This window comes from Electrona antarctica (assembly GCF_951216825.1).
Source record: "Electrona antarctica genome assembly, chromosome: 19".
NCBI lineage: Eukaryota > Metazoa > Chordata > Actinopteri > Myctophiformes > Myctophidae > Electrona > Electrona antarctica.
In genome coordinates this window covers 27,084,754-27,098,799 of record NC_136800.1, presented here as the reverse complement: position 1 = coordinate 27,098,799, position 14,046 = coordinate 27,084,754, and the positions used below count along the sequence as shown (strand labels likewise).

The window sequence follows — 14,046 nt, the reverse complement described above, 5'->3', positions numbered from 1 at the left end:
GATACACAAAACAAGTCCCAGTCCACTTTACAGTGCCAGGCTGAGAGCAATAGAACACATCAGAAGCTTAAAGTACACTCATGAAATAAAAACACAATACATATGTACTCATATGCAAACATTTATTCAAATATATAGTATTTATCACATTGGTCATGAATCATACATTACATTTTATATAATTGTTGCATTTAAAATACAGTAAATCAATATACACTATAGAGTGTCCGCCATGAGATTGGGAGGTCAGGGTTTGATTCTCCGGCCGGGTAGTACCAAAGACTAAAAGATTGATTACTTCATAACAAGACAATTTGTCTAGACAAAATGGTACAAAAAATAATAATAGAAATAAATTTAAAAACAACCCATAAATCCATAATTCCTCCGTCGAATCAATAATATGAATAGACTACATTAAAGAACAAATCAAAATAGCAAAACAGAATAACATAATTATATCTTCTCAACAGACAAAATAAACATATTTTACCGTGTGTTCGTTTTTTTCTCCTTTTTCAAGCTTAGCAACAACACTACTGGTTCCAGAGAGAGGTCAACCAAATCATTTGGTTATTTTATTTATTTACAACAGAACAGTTTATATTATGAGAATGTTGACCTTGAGAGAAATAAAAAAAAGACGACGAAGAAACTATTCTGGAGTCATGAGAGACAAACCCAAAGCTTACTTCTGGGATGTAGTGGAGATGAAGTAAAAGTATCAAAAGTAAGTATAAGTAAAATAAATACCTAAAATATTTACTTAAGCACTGTACTTGAGTAGGCTACATGAATATAATTACTTCTCACTAGATTTCTTGATGTCGTGACACATCTTCATGGTGGCCATGTCACACACCCAAAATGCGGGGAGGATGGGCCGTGTGAAAATGGTCTGGACTCTTTGGAGGAGAGTCATGGTGTCAGAGCAGACACTGTACCAGGACAGAATACCTGCACTGTGATCCAGATACATCCCTACTCTGGAATTGACAGGAATATCGATTTCACCACCAACTCCGCCGTGTCTGAAACAACCTCCTTCACTACAAACCTGCAAACACCAAGTGTCCTTCATCAATCCAAATCTACGCTCCATAGTATCTGCTGACCTGGGGGTGTCTGGGTACGAGACTGCTATGTCGACGTAGCCACCGCCCCACTCTACCTCCCAGTAATGGCGTCCAGTCAGAGCCTCTGTACCCAGACACTGCCAGCATTCGCCAAATCTCAATGGGTGAGGGGGATGTCCTTGTTCCACTTTAGTATTCAGTACCTTTAGGTTGCCCTCTGACAGAGCCAGGAATGGATGTGTGGTGTTTGGATCCATTGTGACTGCGAGTGCATATTTTAAGAACTCGGCTCTTGTCTTGGGCTCTGGGGTTGACAGTAAAACATCCACTCTGTTCACTGCATCTGAGACATTTGTCCCTTCATCTTTAAGAATGGCCTCTAGTTTGCCCCACATCTTTGACACAGCCACGGTCACACCTTCAAAGTAGCTCAGAGGACGGGCTTTGCTGCTGACTGGGTGTATAGATTCACTGATCCTTGAGAGGGAGTTGGAAATGTGTGGGACATGGATGGTATCCTCTGTAAGCGAGAGCTGCTCCAGCTCAGCATGTCGGCTCCTCAGTTCAGTGAGTGCCTGCTCTGCACGCTTCCTCTGTTCGTCAGCACGTTTCACTTCACGTCTCTGCTGGTCTCTGATCTGCTCCCTCACCTCAGATCGTCTTCTCTCAACGGAAGAGATGAGCTCAGCGAAGAGGGTGTCACTGTTCCTCGCTGATCTATCGGCAGAGTAATTGATGGTCTCCCCCTCCTGCTGAAGCACGTTCACTCCTTCCTCCGTTTCCTGGATTACCTGCAGGATGCAGATGTCCCCGTGAAGCTTGCCAGAGACTTTGACCAGCTTGTGATTCTTAAAGGCAGGAGATTGATAGTGAGGCTGGACGTGCTCGTCACAGTAAGAGACCAGACACTGAAGACAAGTCTCCACGGCTTTCAGTTTTCTCTTACGGCAGGTATCACAGGCCACATCTCCAGGTCCAGCATAGCAGTGATCAGGACGAGCACCTTCGAGCTCTGTCTTCTCAATTATATCCACCACCTCAGCCAACAGGTGGTTTTTCTTCAGTACAGGTCTATAAAAGATGTGTCTGCACTCTGGACATCGGACTCTCCCGTTTCGATCCTTATCCCAGTGTCCCTCAATACACTTAGTGCAGTAGTTGTGTCCACAGGGAAGAGTCACAGGCTCCTTCAGTAGATCCAGACAGATAGAACAGAAGAAATTTTCCTCGTGCAACAGAACTAGCTGTGCCATGTTTCAGCTTAGTAATGATTGTGACACACTGACTGAGTTGACTTTCAGTGTGGCTTGACTGGCTTCCCTTCCTGATTCCTCAGAGATCACATGACATGGGTGGGTGGTTCTTCCTGGTTCTGTGTTTTGCCCTGAAATACCCTGATCAAAGTTTAAAGTCAAAAGACATACGCCCCCCCCCCCCCCCTCTCTCTCTCACACACAAGCAAACATACCTGTCTAACAGATACCAGGAAGAATGTGTTGAACAATTCATTGCAGAGGAAGCACATGTTGCTGTTTTACAGGCTAGACTCACGCTAAGCAGCGCTCGGTTCCCAAACCTCTTTGGCCATGCACCCCCTGTTACCTCCCGACCATGGTGCACCCCCTGTTACCTCCCGACCTAGCTGATGCACCCCCCACATGGAAATATAAATTACGTAAGCTATATAGAGACATATATTTCCTTTTCATCCACATATATGAACCTGAATATGGCATAATATATGCAGCATAGGCTATATTCTACATTATTTGCCATATATTGGCATAATATGTTAATATATTTAAAATAAAACCATAGCACCACCATTAGACTTTTCATGTCGCGGTTTGGGAACCACTGCGCTAGAGTATAGTGAGGTGAGAAAGTCTTTCTTTCTTTTTTCTCTTTTTTCTCCTTTTACATTTATGGGTTTTCTTTTTTCAGAAAATCTTTACATTCTCATTTTATAATATTAGATTTTTGCAAATCTTTTGAAATAATGATTTTATCGTTAGCCATTAGACAAAATTAGATGAATTAGCACAAAATATCTCGTATCTCTCCCTAAGCTCCTCCACTAATATTGGTATTAAGGAAATATAATAAAATGTTTTGTCTTTGGTATTTTGTAGGTACCAGTTACTGCAGGGTTCTAATTCAAATCCCGAGACTGGTGGATACAGTAAGAAAAGGTTGGGTAAGTGATAATAAAGTGGTAAGTACATTTTTTTGTTAAAAGTTTAAAGCACTATATTCTGCATTGATACAGTATATCAGAATCAACTTTATTGTCACATCAAAAGTTTACAGGTGTAAAACAATGGGTGAAATAATCTTTTGTGCACGTGTGAGCCGGTGGAAATCTAGATGTGTTTTGGTTTATGTGATTTTCATGATTTGCTGTGTTTTATTACTTTGCATGCTGTAGAGTGAGTTTATTGTCTCCACCAGGCCGAAGGCATGGGGAGAGAGTATGTTTTGCACTCCGTCCGTGTGTCCTTCCTTCCGTCCGTCCTTCCGCCCATCCGTTATCAGCTAATCTCCGGCACCGTTGGCCCGATCCATGCCAAACTTTGCACACACACTCCCTGGATGCCAAATATTCCTCAATGGCCTGTTATAGCGCCACCATGAGGCCGATTTAGGCAAAACACATTTCTGTAGATAACTCGTACACATTTTATCCATACATCACACAATTCGGTATACACTATCTCCATAGTCATGTGATCAACACAGATCTGCACAATTTCCCATCTTCCATCCTGATTGGCTAAGATTGGCTTCCAAAGCTCACATGATTGGTCCGTTTCGAACCAAGTGCCACAAATCACAAACACAGTGTCCAATTTCCATGAAATTATACACGCACATTTCCACTAGGCAGAGGACGACATGCCACAATTTTTCCCCAAATCAGCCTCACGGTGGCGCTATAACAGGCCAATTCCGGTAATTTTTACCTATAACTGCATCGACAACTTATGTATGTGCACTCCCTAGAGGCCATGGAAAAACATTTTCCCTGCATCCCTCCACATCTGCCGGTTATAGCGCCACCATGAGGCTGATTTCTGCAAAACGCATTGTTTATGTTAGTCGCACAGATTTCATCCAAATCTCACGCAAATCGGTACACATGATCTCTGTAGTCATGTGATCAAGACGAGCATGTTGGATTTATCAGATTCTACACTGATTAGCTAGGATTGCCTTCCAAAGTTTTCAGGAGTAGCCCGTTTTGTACAAAATGCTGCTCATCCAGAATCCTATCCTCAGATATGCTATGAGTGATCTGGCTCTGCATTTCCTCAACAAAATGAAGAAAATTGTTGCAAGAAACAAACAAACAAAAAAAACATGTTTATATTACTCCTAAACATTTTGCCAAACATCACACACACTCCTATCCTCCTGGTGGAGACCTGTGCCCAGAAGGGCACTTTTTCTAGTTGAGTGATTTTACTTTATTATTTTGCTTATTTTATTTGTTTGTAGCCATGTCCCTCGACGCTATAAGTGCCACGACCACAACCCCCAGAGAGTGCGCCGGCGCCATGGGAGGGCTGCCCAGAGACGAGACGAGACATGGAGAACAGATGTCGCAATACTACTGTCCCCGCAGCCTGCTGTATTTGACGAACTGAACCTTTGTGACTGTCCCCGCAGCCTGCCCCTCCTGTATTTGACGAACTGAACCTTTGTAACTGTCCCCGCAGCCTGCCCCTCCTGTATTTGACGAACTGAACCTTTGTAACTGTCCCCGCAGCCTGCCCCTCCTGTATTTGACGAACTGAACCTTTGTGACTGTCCCCGCAGCCTGCCCCTCCTGTATTTGACGAACTGAACCTTTGTAACTGTCCCCGCAGCCTGCCCCTCCTGTATTTGTGACTGTCCCCGCAGCCTGCCCCTCCTGTATTTGACGAACTGAACCTTTGTAACTGTCCCTGCAGCCTGCCCCTCCTGTATTTGTAACTGTCCCCGCAGCCTGCCCCTCCTGTATTTGTGACTGTCCCCGCAGCCTGCCCCTCCTGTATTTGTGACTGTCCCCGCAGCCTGCCCCTCCTGTATTTGTAACTGTCCCTGCAGCCTGCCCCTCCTGTATTTGTGACTGTCCCTGCAGCCTGCCCCTCCTGTATTTGTAACTGTCCCTGCAGCCTGCCCCTCCTGTATTTGCTTGTGGCACAATTGCAGATATGCACATTGTGAGAAACCGTATTTTAAAGTTGTTTTGTTTATTTTGGTTAAGCGTTTATTTTTAGAATTTAGTTTAGTTAGTTATTTAGGATTTTATAGGGATTTTAGGCTTAAGGCGTTTTTAATATAACTGTATTTTTCTATGGTCATTTTAGAGTGCCCTCTGTATTAGCCCCACATTCTTATCCTTTTTGTAACCCCCCCAACATCCTGTTTCTGTTTCGTTTTAGCTATTTATGCTCTTTTTACCTGGTTTTAGACTTGTCACACACGTTCCATTGTTTTTTTTTCCATTTTGTGTGTGTGTGTGTGTGTGTGTGTGTGTGTGTGTGTGTGTGTGTGTGTGTGTGTGTGTGTGTGTGTGACACACATCGATTCACTGGTTCACCTTGTTGAAATCTGATTCTTAGTGTTGAAGGCCAAGGATGGTTGTTTACGATGAATCTATCATGCTTAAAATGTAGTTTATTAATGAAAAAAATAATCACCAAAGTTTAAGGGTAATCAACTTTGACAACTTTTCTTTATAATAGATGTTTGCATCTCAGACCGGATTACTGCTTTTGGTTAATTCATTTGGTAGTAAACTTAATCACTTACCATCAAGGTTATCAGCAATCAAATGTATCCATATATTATTTATGAAAAACAGGTAAAATGTGTTAGCATTGAATTTCTGCTACTACGTCTTGGTCGCACCTCTGCCCATGATGGACTTCTTAGTGTTTCTCTCAGGTTTCAAAATGATTATATAACACTTTGGGCCAAACAGCGCAATTAAAAGACCAAAACTAGATGCTAAAATAGCAAATACCTCCACTACATCTGCATATTTGCCTGGAGAGCTGATATATGCTGGGATGAAGGCTATCCACACGGCACAGAAGATCAACATACTGAAAGTGATGAACTTAGCTTCATTGAAGTTGTCTGGAAGATTCCTTGCCATGAATGCTAGGAGGAAGCTGAGGAGTGCCAGTAAACCAATATAACCTAGTAACACTCCAAAACCAACTGTTGATCCCACAGCACACTCATAGACAATCTTATCACTGTGGTATTGTGTGTTTTTATACGGAGTTGGTGAGGCAGACACAAGCCAGGCTGTGCAGATTATTGCCTGGATAGACGTAAGAGTCAGAACTGTTCCTCTCTGCTGCATAGCACCAAACCACTTCATAATGTCTGCACCCCCAGGCTTGGAGGCCTTGAACACAGCCAACACAACCATAGTCTTTACCAGGATACACGAGACACACAGCACAAAGCTGATCCCAAATGCTGCATGCCTCAGCTGACAAGTCCAGAGCCTGGGACGGCCAATGAACAGAAGTGAACACATGAAACATAGTTTGAGTGACATCAAAATTTGGAAGCTGAGTTCTGAGTTGTTGGCGCGTACCATGGGTGTGTCACGATGATAAAAGAAGATTCCCAGGACAATGGCACAGATAAGTGTGCCTAGAACTGAGATGGTTGTCAAGGAGATACCCAGAGGCTCATGGTAGGAGAGGAACTCCATGCTCTTAGGGACACAGTGGTCATGCTGGGGACTGGACCAGAAGTCCTCTGGACAACTGGTGCACTCTGTAGAGTCTAACAAAGATTAAAGGGACAGACAAGTGAAGTATTATCCCAAAGATAACCTACATTGCTATCATATGCACTTTATGAAAACGCTATAATGTCACTAGGTGGCGGTAACGGGCTGCCAAATAGACCAGTCACCCACGTACAAGAAGAAGAACCAGGTAGCTCCCCCTTCGCAACACTATCAGGGTTTTGAATGACGCTTACAGAACACAACGTGGTTGTGGCCGTCGCTCGCTGCCTGCTTTCTATACTAACGCATCGAGGTGACAGACAGGCTGACAGGCAGCACAGAGCATGCAGGCAGACTGGCAGAGCGCGCCACAGGATGGTTATATATTTTATAATACATTAGGCTACATAAACGCTGCCGCCTATCACAAGGCATTTTATTTACATCATGGTTTTACATTCACCATCGCTGATGAGCATCGCTTTGTATGCGAGGAGGGAGGCTTGTTCAGGAACTCCATTATATCATATATGGCTCTGCATCAATGTAATAAACATATGCGCTGTGAGCCAACGTGAGCCATGATGTCATAAGTTTTGCGGATTCACTGTTTTGCCTGTTTACATGGAGAGGGGAGAAAACGGCGTTCTCAAAGATTTCCACTCTGGAAGGTGTTTTCACTTTGTTGCGTTTTCACTTCCTGAAAACACTGTTCTCGTCTAAAGGGACACCAGCAAACGATACTTTATTTTGCCGTTTTCTATGAACACCGTTCTCGTGTAAAGACCACCTTAGTCTGTGTCTGTCTATCTATGTCTGCCTGTCTGTTCTGTGTCTGTTGCTACAGACGTAACATTATTTGCACCTGGTTGAACTAGATTAAAACTAATCTGAACCACTTTACACCTGGTATCCATGTCACTGTATATAGGCCAAGATGATTTTGTACATGTTTTTTATTTTATTTTTTTGTTGAAGAAATAGCAGTGACACATGAGCTTCTATAGCTATCTGCTATTTGCACTATTTATCGTGTGAAAGGGTGTAACAGGACTTTATGTTGTGACGTTCTGTGCTATTCTATTCAATCAGTTAATCAATCAATGCATTCAATCAACCTGTCTGATTGCTGATTTCTCCCTCAGAACAGACAATGCAGTCAAAGCAGCAGACAGGTTCTCCTTTCCTTCTGGCCACACGGGTTCCAGGGGAACAACTCTCACTGCACACTGACCGAGGAGGCTATAGAGGAAAGGAACACTAATCAATTTCAGTCTACACTAAATTACTTTCACATCATGAGCTCAACATTAGTTATTTTAGAAATCCAAAGCAACCTTTGTGGATTCAAAGCTCCAGAAGATTCGGTCTTCATCCAGATTGAGTTCTTCATCTCCGGAGGCTGACTTCTTGATCAAACCCACATTGTGAACCATTGTGCTTCCATCAGGGAGCCACTCCCAGTTCATGACATCATAGATTGGTAAAGGATCACCATTCTCATCAAATGATACATCATCACCAAATGATGTGGTGAAGTTGACCTTTTCCAAGTAATAGATAAGCTAGAAAATAAATGGTGATGAGAAAAAGTTTGAAAACAAGACTTCTTAAACTTAAAAAATCACACTTGTGTGAAAGTGAGGGGCGCTCTTATCATCATACATCACATTCCGTGCTCAGCCAATCAAATCATCACAAAGGTACTTCCGGCCAATCACTTTTGGCGTTTTCACTTTTCTGCCCTCACTCTTTAATATGTACTTTGCTCAGCCAATCAAATCATCGCTATGGGGTGATCAGCCAATCACAAGCCAATGTTTGTGTTCACACAAACACTGAAAGCTGGGCATAGGAGGGGCTTGCGCCCCTCAAAAAACACTGAACATTCACTGCCAGGCAATTAGTATTATACCTCATTACGATAATAAATATTGAACTGTGAAGTAATACCACCTGCCATGGCTGTACTGTGTGCAAACTGGCACAGCTGTGCCCAATGAAAGGCCCTCTTCCTGGGACACATTGCAACATGTCATGGAGGGCATGGGCCAGAGCATACACAGCCTTGTACACATTGTACTCTCCCCTGAGGTCAGACACATTCGACATTGTAGTTTCTGCTGTTCCTAGTTCCTCTTGTCCAGTACACACCCTTCCACCAGCATCCACCCAGCCAGTCGGAAGGGGTGCAAATTTACACTGAAATGTGTGCTCCCAAAACTTCCTCACCTGAAGAAACAGACACAAACCTTGTAAACATTTGAAAACAGACATCAGTTAATTACTAAATGAAAAAGACTCACTATGCTCTTTTCATGGCTGTTGTCAGGGTGATTGTCGGGATGTATTTTTAACAAGAAGTCCTGGAGACCTGGTATCTCTCCTCGACGGACCGCAACGCCCAGGGTGCCTCTCAGGTACGGCATGAAGTGAGGAGTCTGGAGTTTAGTATATGTTGCCCAGGCTTCACTGGCCATCCACTGCATACCTGTCACATTCTGCTTCACCACCTATTGTTTGAACAACATTATACACAGTGTTGCTGTTGGACAGAGACCTTGTATGTCCAAAACCGTTCAGAACATGGACAAAAAAACCTGCATTCCAATCAGGCCTGGAATTTCAACATTTTAGGGGCAAGGTCACTTAGCCTTTGGTGTTGTCATTATTATTTTAGCATAAATGGTTAACTGCCCGGGTATAAGACCCTCAAATGAAACAATGACTTTAAGTCCACGTATATAAAAAAGGTTTACAAAAATCGAACCTATTTTAGCTTTTGTTCATTTCAATATAGCGAATTTAGTATTCCTTATAATTATGAATGCATCATAAATCAAACCTCCTCCATGAGTTTAGCCATACGGCTCCGAGATACAAGTACAATGACCACACGAGCTGTGGATTTCCTCATCACAGAGACAATCCTCTGAAGTTTGACCGGGTCAGAGTCCATGGGCACAACCTCTACATAGGCTAGACAGGCCAAGCCAGACTGAGCCATCTCAGACTGTAAGGATCTGGCAGCGTTGTGTCCATAGTCATTATCAATGAACAGCAATCCTACCCAGGTCCACCTGAACCGCCTCATAATCTGAAGCATAGCCTTCACCTGAGTGGATATAATGGAAGGATAAGTGCTTAATTTATTCACAAAGTGAACCAGTAAATGTCTTACACAGATATGACAATAGATATGGTTTAAAGTCCTACAGTATCAGCAGTAACATTAACAAGCATTCAGAGGTGATATGCAATATCATATAACACTCATTACAGGGAGTCATGCAAGTGTTTGGAACAGAAGCATTAAAATCTGTTTCACTGGGGATCATTCACATGAAAAAAATAAAGAACCTATATACCAACAGATATAGTCTGTAGGTTACCTGGTAAGCGTCACTTGGGATTGTTCTAAAGAAAGATGGGAACTGTTTGCGGTCACTCAGACAGGCACAGGAGGAAAAGTAACTGACCTATAAAAGGTACAAAACATCTGTTCTCAATACTCAATAATAACAAAAGACCCTGCATGCAAAAAGAGAATGAACATAACATTCAACCATGTGGTAAATCAGTGCCCTCTAGCCACAACTTGGAACACTAGATTTATTTTAATATGTTGAATCTAGAGTTGCAATACCACCAATGACAGCCCTTACATCCAAACAGAAAAGTCCTATCAGATCGTAATAAACAACATTACACTCACCAACATTGCAGCTGTAGCCTATGGAAAGCTTGAATTATTCTCTTTCTATCTGCAACATGTTTGTTTCATAAAAATCCACATGACATGTTATGAGCTACTTTCTGTCAAGTTTAGGTGATTATTTTTCGAAGTGTTTTGAGTTTGGATGCACTCGTTGGAAATCACAAAGCGGTCCCGTGTGCTACCTGTTTCTAAATTGCACATAATGCAGGAGGCAGCTCCATAGGGAACCACTGCTGGTCATCATATTATCTATCTTCTATTATCTTCTATTATCTATCTTCCATTCATGGAATTTCAAGTCTGCATGGTGTGAGTAATAGATAGAAACAAAGTACAATCATGTAACATCCCCAATATCACACCAACTAGACGTCTCCCCACCCTTTATATTAAAAAAAAAGTTACAATTGACCATGAGACGGGCCGACTCGGGCTGTAGGATTTACTCTCAGGTCCAGCCTTGTAACACAGATCATTATGCTTTGTAAACCATGCTTCACGCTCCATTCGAAATCTGCCTGCTCTGCACATGAAAGTAAATAATAAGCTGTCGGGTGAAAACCTCTTATGTCCAAAACAGGAAATGGGGGGAATAAATATGTAACTATTTAGTCACAAGCTCTTTATATTTATAGAACCCACAGACATACTTTCAGTTTACATAAAGAAAATAAATCACACCCGTGTGAAGTGAAGGGCGCTCTTATCATCGTACATCATCATCTATATAGCGCCCCTCAAAAAAGAAAATCAAAAATAGCAGCATTGTGAGCTTGTAGGTCGAGTATTTAGTATGTAAGGCTTTTATTTACCAAAAATAAAGTTTACATATCGAGCTATGAGGTTTCTGCCCGACAGCAACAATGTGTTCCATGTCAAGCTGTAAAATAGGCAAGATGCATTATTTATCATATTTTAGATTTGTAAATAAGCAACTAAACTACATTCAGCATAAAATAGGCCATGGCAAAAGGGGGTTCAAGTAGGCAACGTACCTGGGGCACTCTGTATAAACCTAGTATTCTAGCCATAGCAATAGAACTTGTTGAGGTCACAGCACCCACAATTCCGAGCACTGGAGGAGACCCAACACAGCTCTCATCCAATTGAAAGTGCTCCTCTCTCCCAGTGACCAATGAAAATGTTCCCCGGAATGTAACTCCAAGTGTGAGACAGTTATCATAGAGAACATATCCCAGAGTCAAATTGGGTAGTAGGCTGGTGTTTCTGTTTATCTCATTTATGGCAAAAGCCATGGTCTGTGCTGACCTGAAGCCAGTATTGTGAAATCTAACAAAACAAAATTCCACCGTAACCTTGAATATTCATCTTGGTAGAACTACACAGTATCAACTAATCCTATGGTAGGCTATTATCTATCAAAGAAAGTTAGCTAATTGTCTTGATTGATATAATGTAGCTATTTGTGATACTCACCTATAGCAAGTGGGCTGCTGTTGCTTGGAGGTGAAAGACAGCTCAGGGTAGACAGAGCGGAGGTGGACATGAAACAAGCCACCCAGAACAATGTCCCCAGCTTTGTACATTCTGTTCAGATGAAACTGTTCCTGTAATTCACAAGAGGAAGGTGAGGAAGACAAAGCAGAAAATGAAGATAACAATAACATGGTCAAGTACAGATATGAAAGCAGGTGTATGTCTAGAGAAGCCCTCATGACTGTCCTCCTTTGTCTAACGCCCCCTTCTCTAAAGCCTTTGTCCAGTTGTTACATTTTATACACTGTGCTGTGTGTCCCCTGCCCAACCCGTACAGGCCCAGGGCATTACATAATCTTTCACACCACCCATCAGGGCTATTCTATGCCATCCCCTGTTCCCAGATTGTTTTGGAGTGTTGGAGATTGGAAGCACTTGTTTTCAGTAAAGCAACCTCCTGCTGCCTCCTGCATTATGTGCACATTTAAAACAGGTGTTACGCAGGGCCGATGAGTCTCCAACCAAGGAAGGACTACAGCAGCAACTTGATCTCCTACACAAATTCTCCCAGACATGGGCCCTGACAGTGAACCTAACTAAGACTAAAATCATGATATTTCAAAAAAGATCCAGCCGCCAAAACCATCAACTTTTCCTAAATACAATCCCACTAGAACAAACAAAAAACTATACCTACCTTGGCCTAAACATCAGCAGCACAGGGAACTACAACCAAGCTGTAAAGGACCTGAGAGACAAGGCAAGAAGGGCATTCTATGCTATCAAAAGAAACATCAAAATAGACATCCCAATTAAAACCTGGCTTAAAATACTGGACTGTGATAGAACCAATTTCCCTCTATGGTTGTGAGATCTGGGGACCATTAGCAAACCATGACCTGTGGTCTGTCCATTGTACCAAGACACAGATTACAACCACACACTCAGGGGGCAAACCACCCTTTTTTTAGGAAACCTGCATTTGTCATAACATACAAAGTTGTCCACCAGAAATAATATTTATGACCCCATAGGATCACAACCTATATGGACAACTCGGTCAATTTTGTTGCGAAAGTCCAATATGGGCGCCCCCAATATTAGCCCCTATTAGTTATAATGGGGGGTGAATAGGGCAAAGTTTTAAACTGAGAGATATTTCCACGAAACTTCTCAGGTTGATCAATGATATGAATACGAACATTTTTTGTATTGCAAGTTTCCATGAAATCCAATATGGCCGCCACAATATGGCCGCCACATTATTAGCACCAAAAAAATAGGTTAATAGGCTCTAACTTCTGAACCAGATAAGCTAGAAATGCAAACTTGGTGTCTATTTCATGGTTTCTGACAAGATGGTGGCTACCCGAAATAGTGCTTAAATTTACCATGATTTCTACCATGATTGTTGACTGTTTTGGCAAACACAAGCAATATTAATCCATTGGCTAAGCTTCATGGCACAGAAGGGACTGAAAAGAAAATACATTACATTTCCTGTCAGATCCTATACCCAGGGGGGCAAACCACTCCTTTTTTGGATACCTGCATTTGCCATAACATCAAAGGTTGTCCACCAGAAATATCTATGACCCAATAGAATCACAACCTATGTGGACGCACCGGTCAATTTCTTTGCTGGAAATCCAATATGGCCACCACAATATATTAGCCCCCATTAGCCTATAATGCGGGTGAATAGGGCAACATTTTTAACTGAGGGATATTTCCACAAAACTTCACAGGTTGATCAATGATATGAATACCATAACTTTTTGTATTGGAAGTGTCCATGATATCCAATATGGCCACCACAATACTAGCACCCAGAAAATAGGTTTGGCTCTGTTTATGTTGACAATCATCCCTGGCAGGGACGTGCATCGCCAAGCCGGACATCCCTTCCATCACTGAGTCTGGATCGTCTCTCAGTGACGGGAATGCAGTCCCCTGTCCATCTACAGAGCCAGCCTGGCCTATGTCAATGAACAAGACAATATCATGTAGCTGTATCAAAGGCTGCCAGAAAATCTGTTCATGTGCCAGGGACTGGAGACAAGATGCAGCAGGAG

General features: G+C 42.4%; 2 protein-coding genes across 2 annotated transcripts; both read right to left on the bottom strand.

Moving 5' to 3' along the window:
* Nucleotides 1-108: 108 nt before the first annotated feature.
* LOC306912463 (E3 ubiquitin/ISG15 ligase TRIM25-like) lies at nucleotides 109-2,342 on the bottom strand. The gene has a single exon (XM_079488708.1). It carries the CDS (start codon nucleotides 2,327-2,329, stop codon nucleotides 803-805), a length of 1,527 nt encoding a protein of 508 aa, XP_079344834.1. The 5' UTR covers nucleotides 2,330-2,342; the 3' UTR covers nucleotides 109-802.
* A 3,613-nt stretch (nucleotides 2,343-5,955) lies between these two features.
* Nucleotides 5,956-12,081, bottom strand: LOC306943080 (extracellular calcium-sensing receptor-like; the record flags this gene model as incomplete). Its single annotated transcript, XM_079529284.1, has 9 exons — nucleotides 5,956-6,869; nucleotides 7,935-8,058; nucleotides 8,154-8,381; nucleotides 8,773-9,048; nucleotides 9,123-9,329; nucleotides 9,662-9,931; nucleotides 10,209-10,295; nucleotides 11,530-11,803; nucleotides 11,972-12,081. The coding sequence occupies 9 exons, from the start codon at nucleotides 12,079-12,081 to the stop codon at nucleotides 5,956-5,958; spliced, it is 2,490 nt and encodes an 829-aa protein (XP_079385410.1).
* Nucleotides 12,082-14,046: the final 1,965 nt, after the last annotated feature.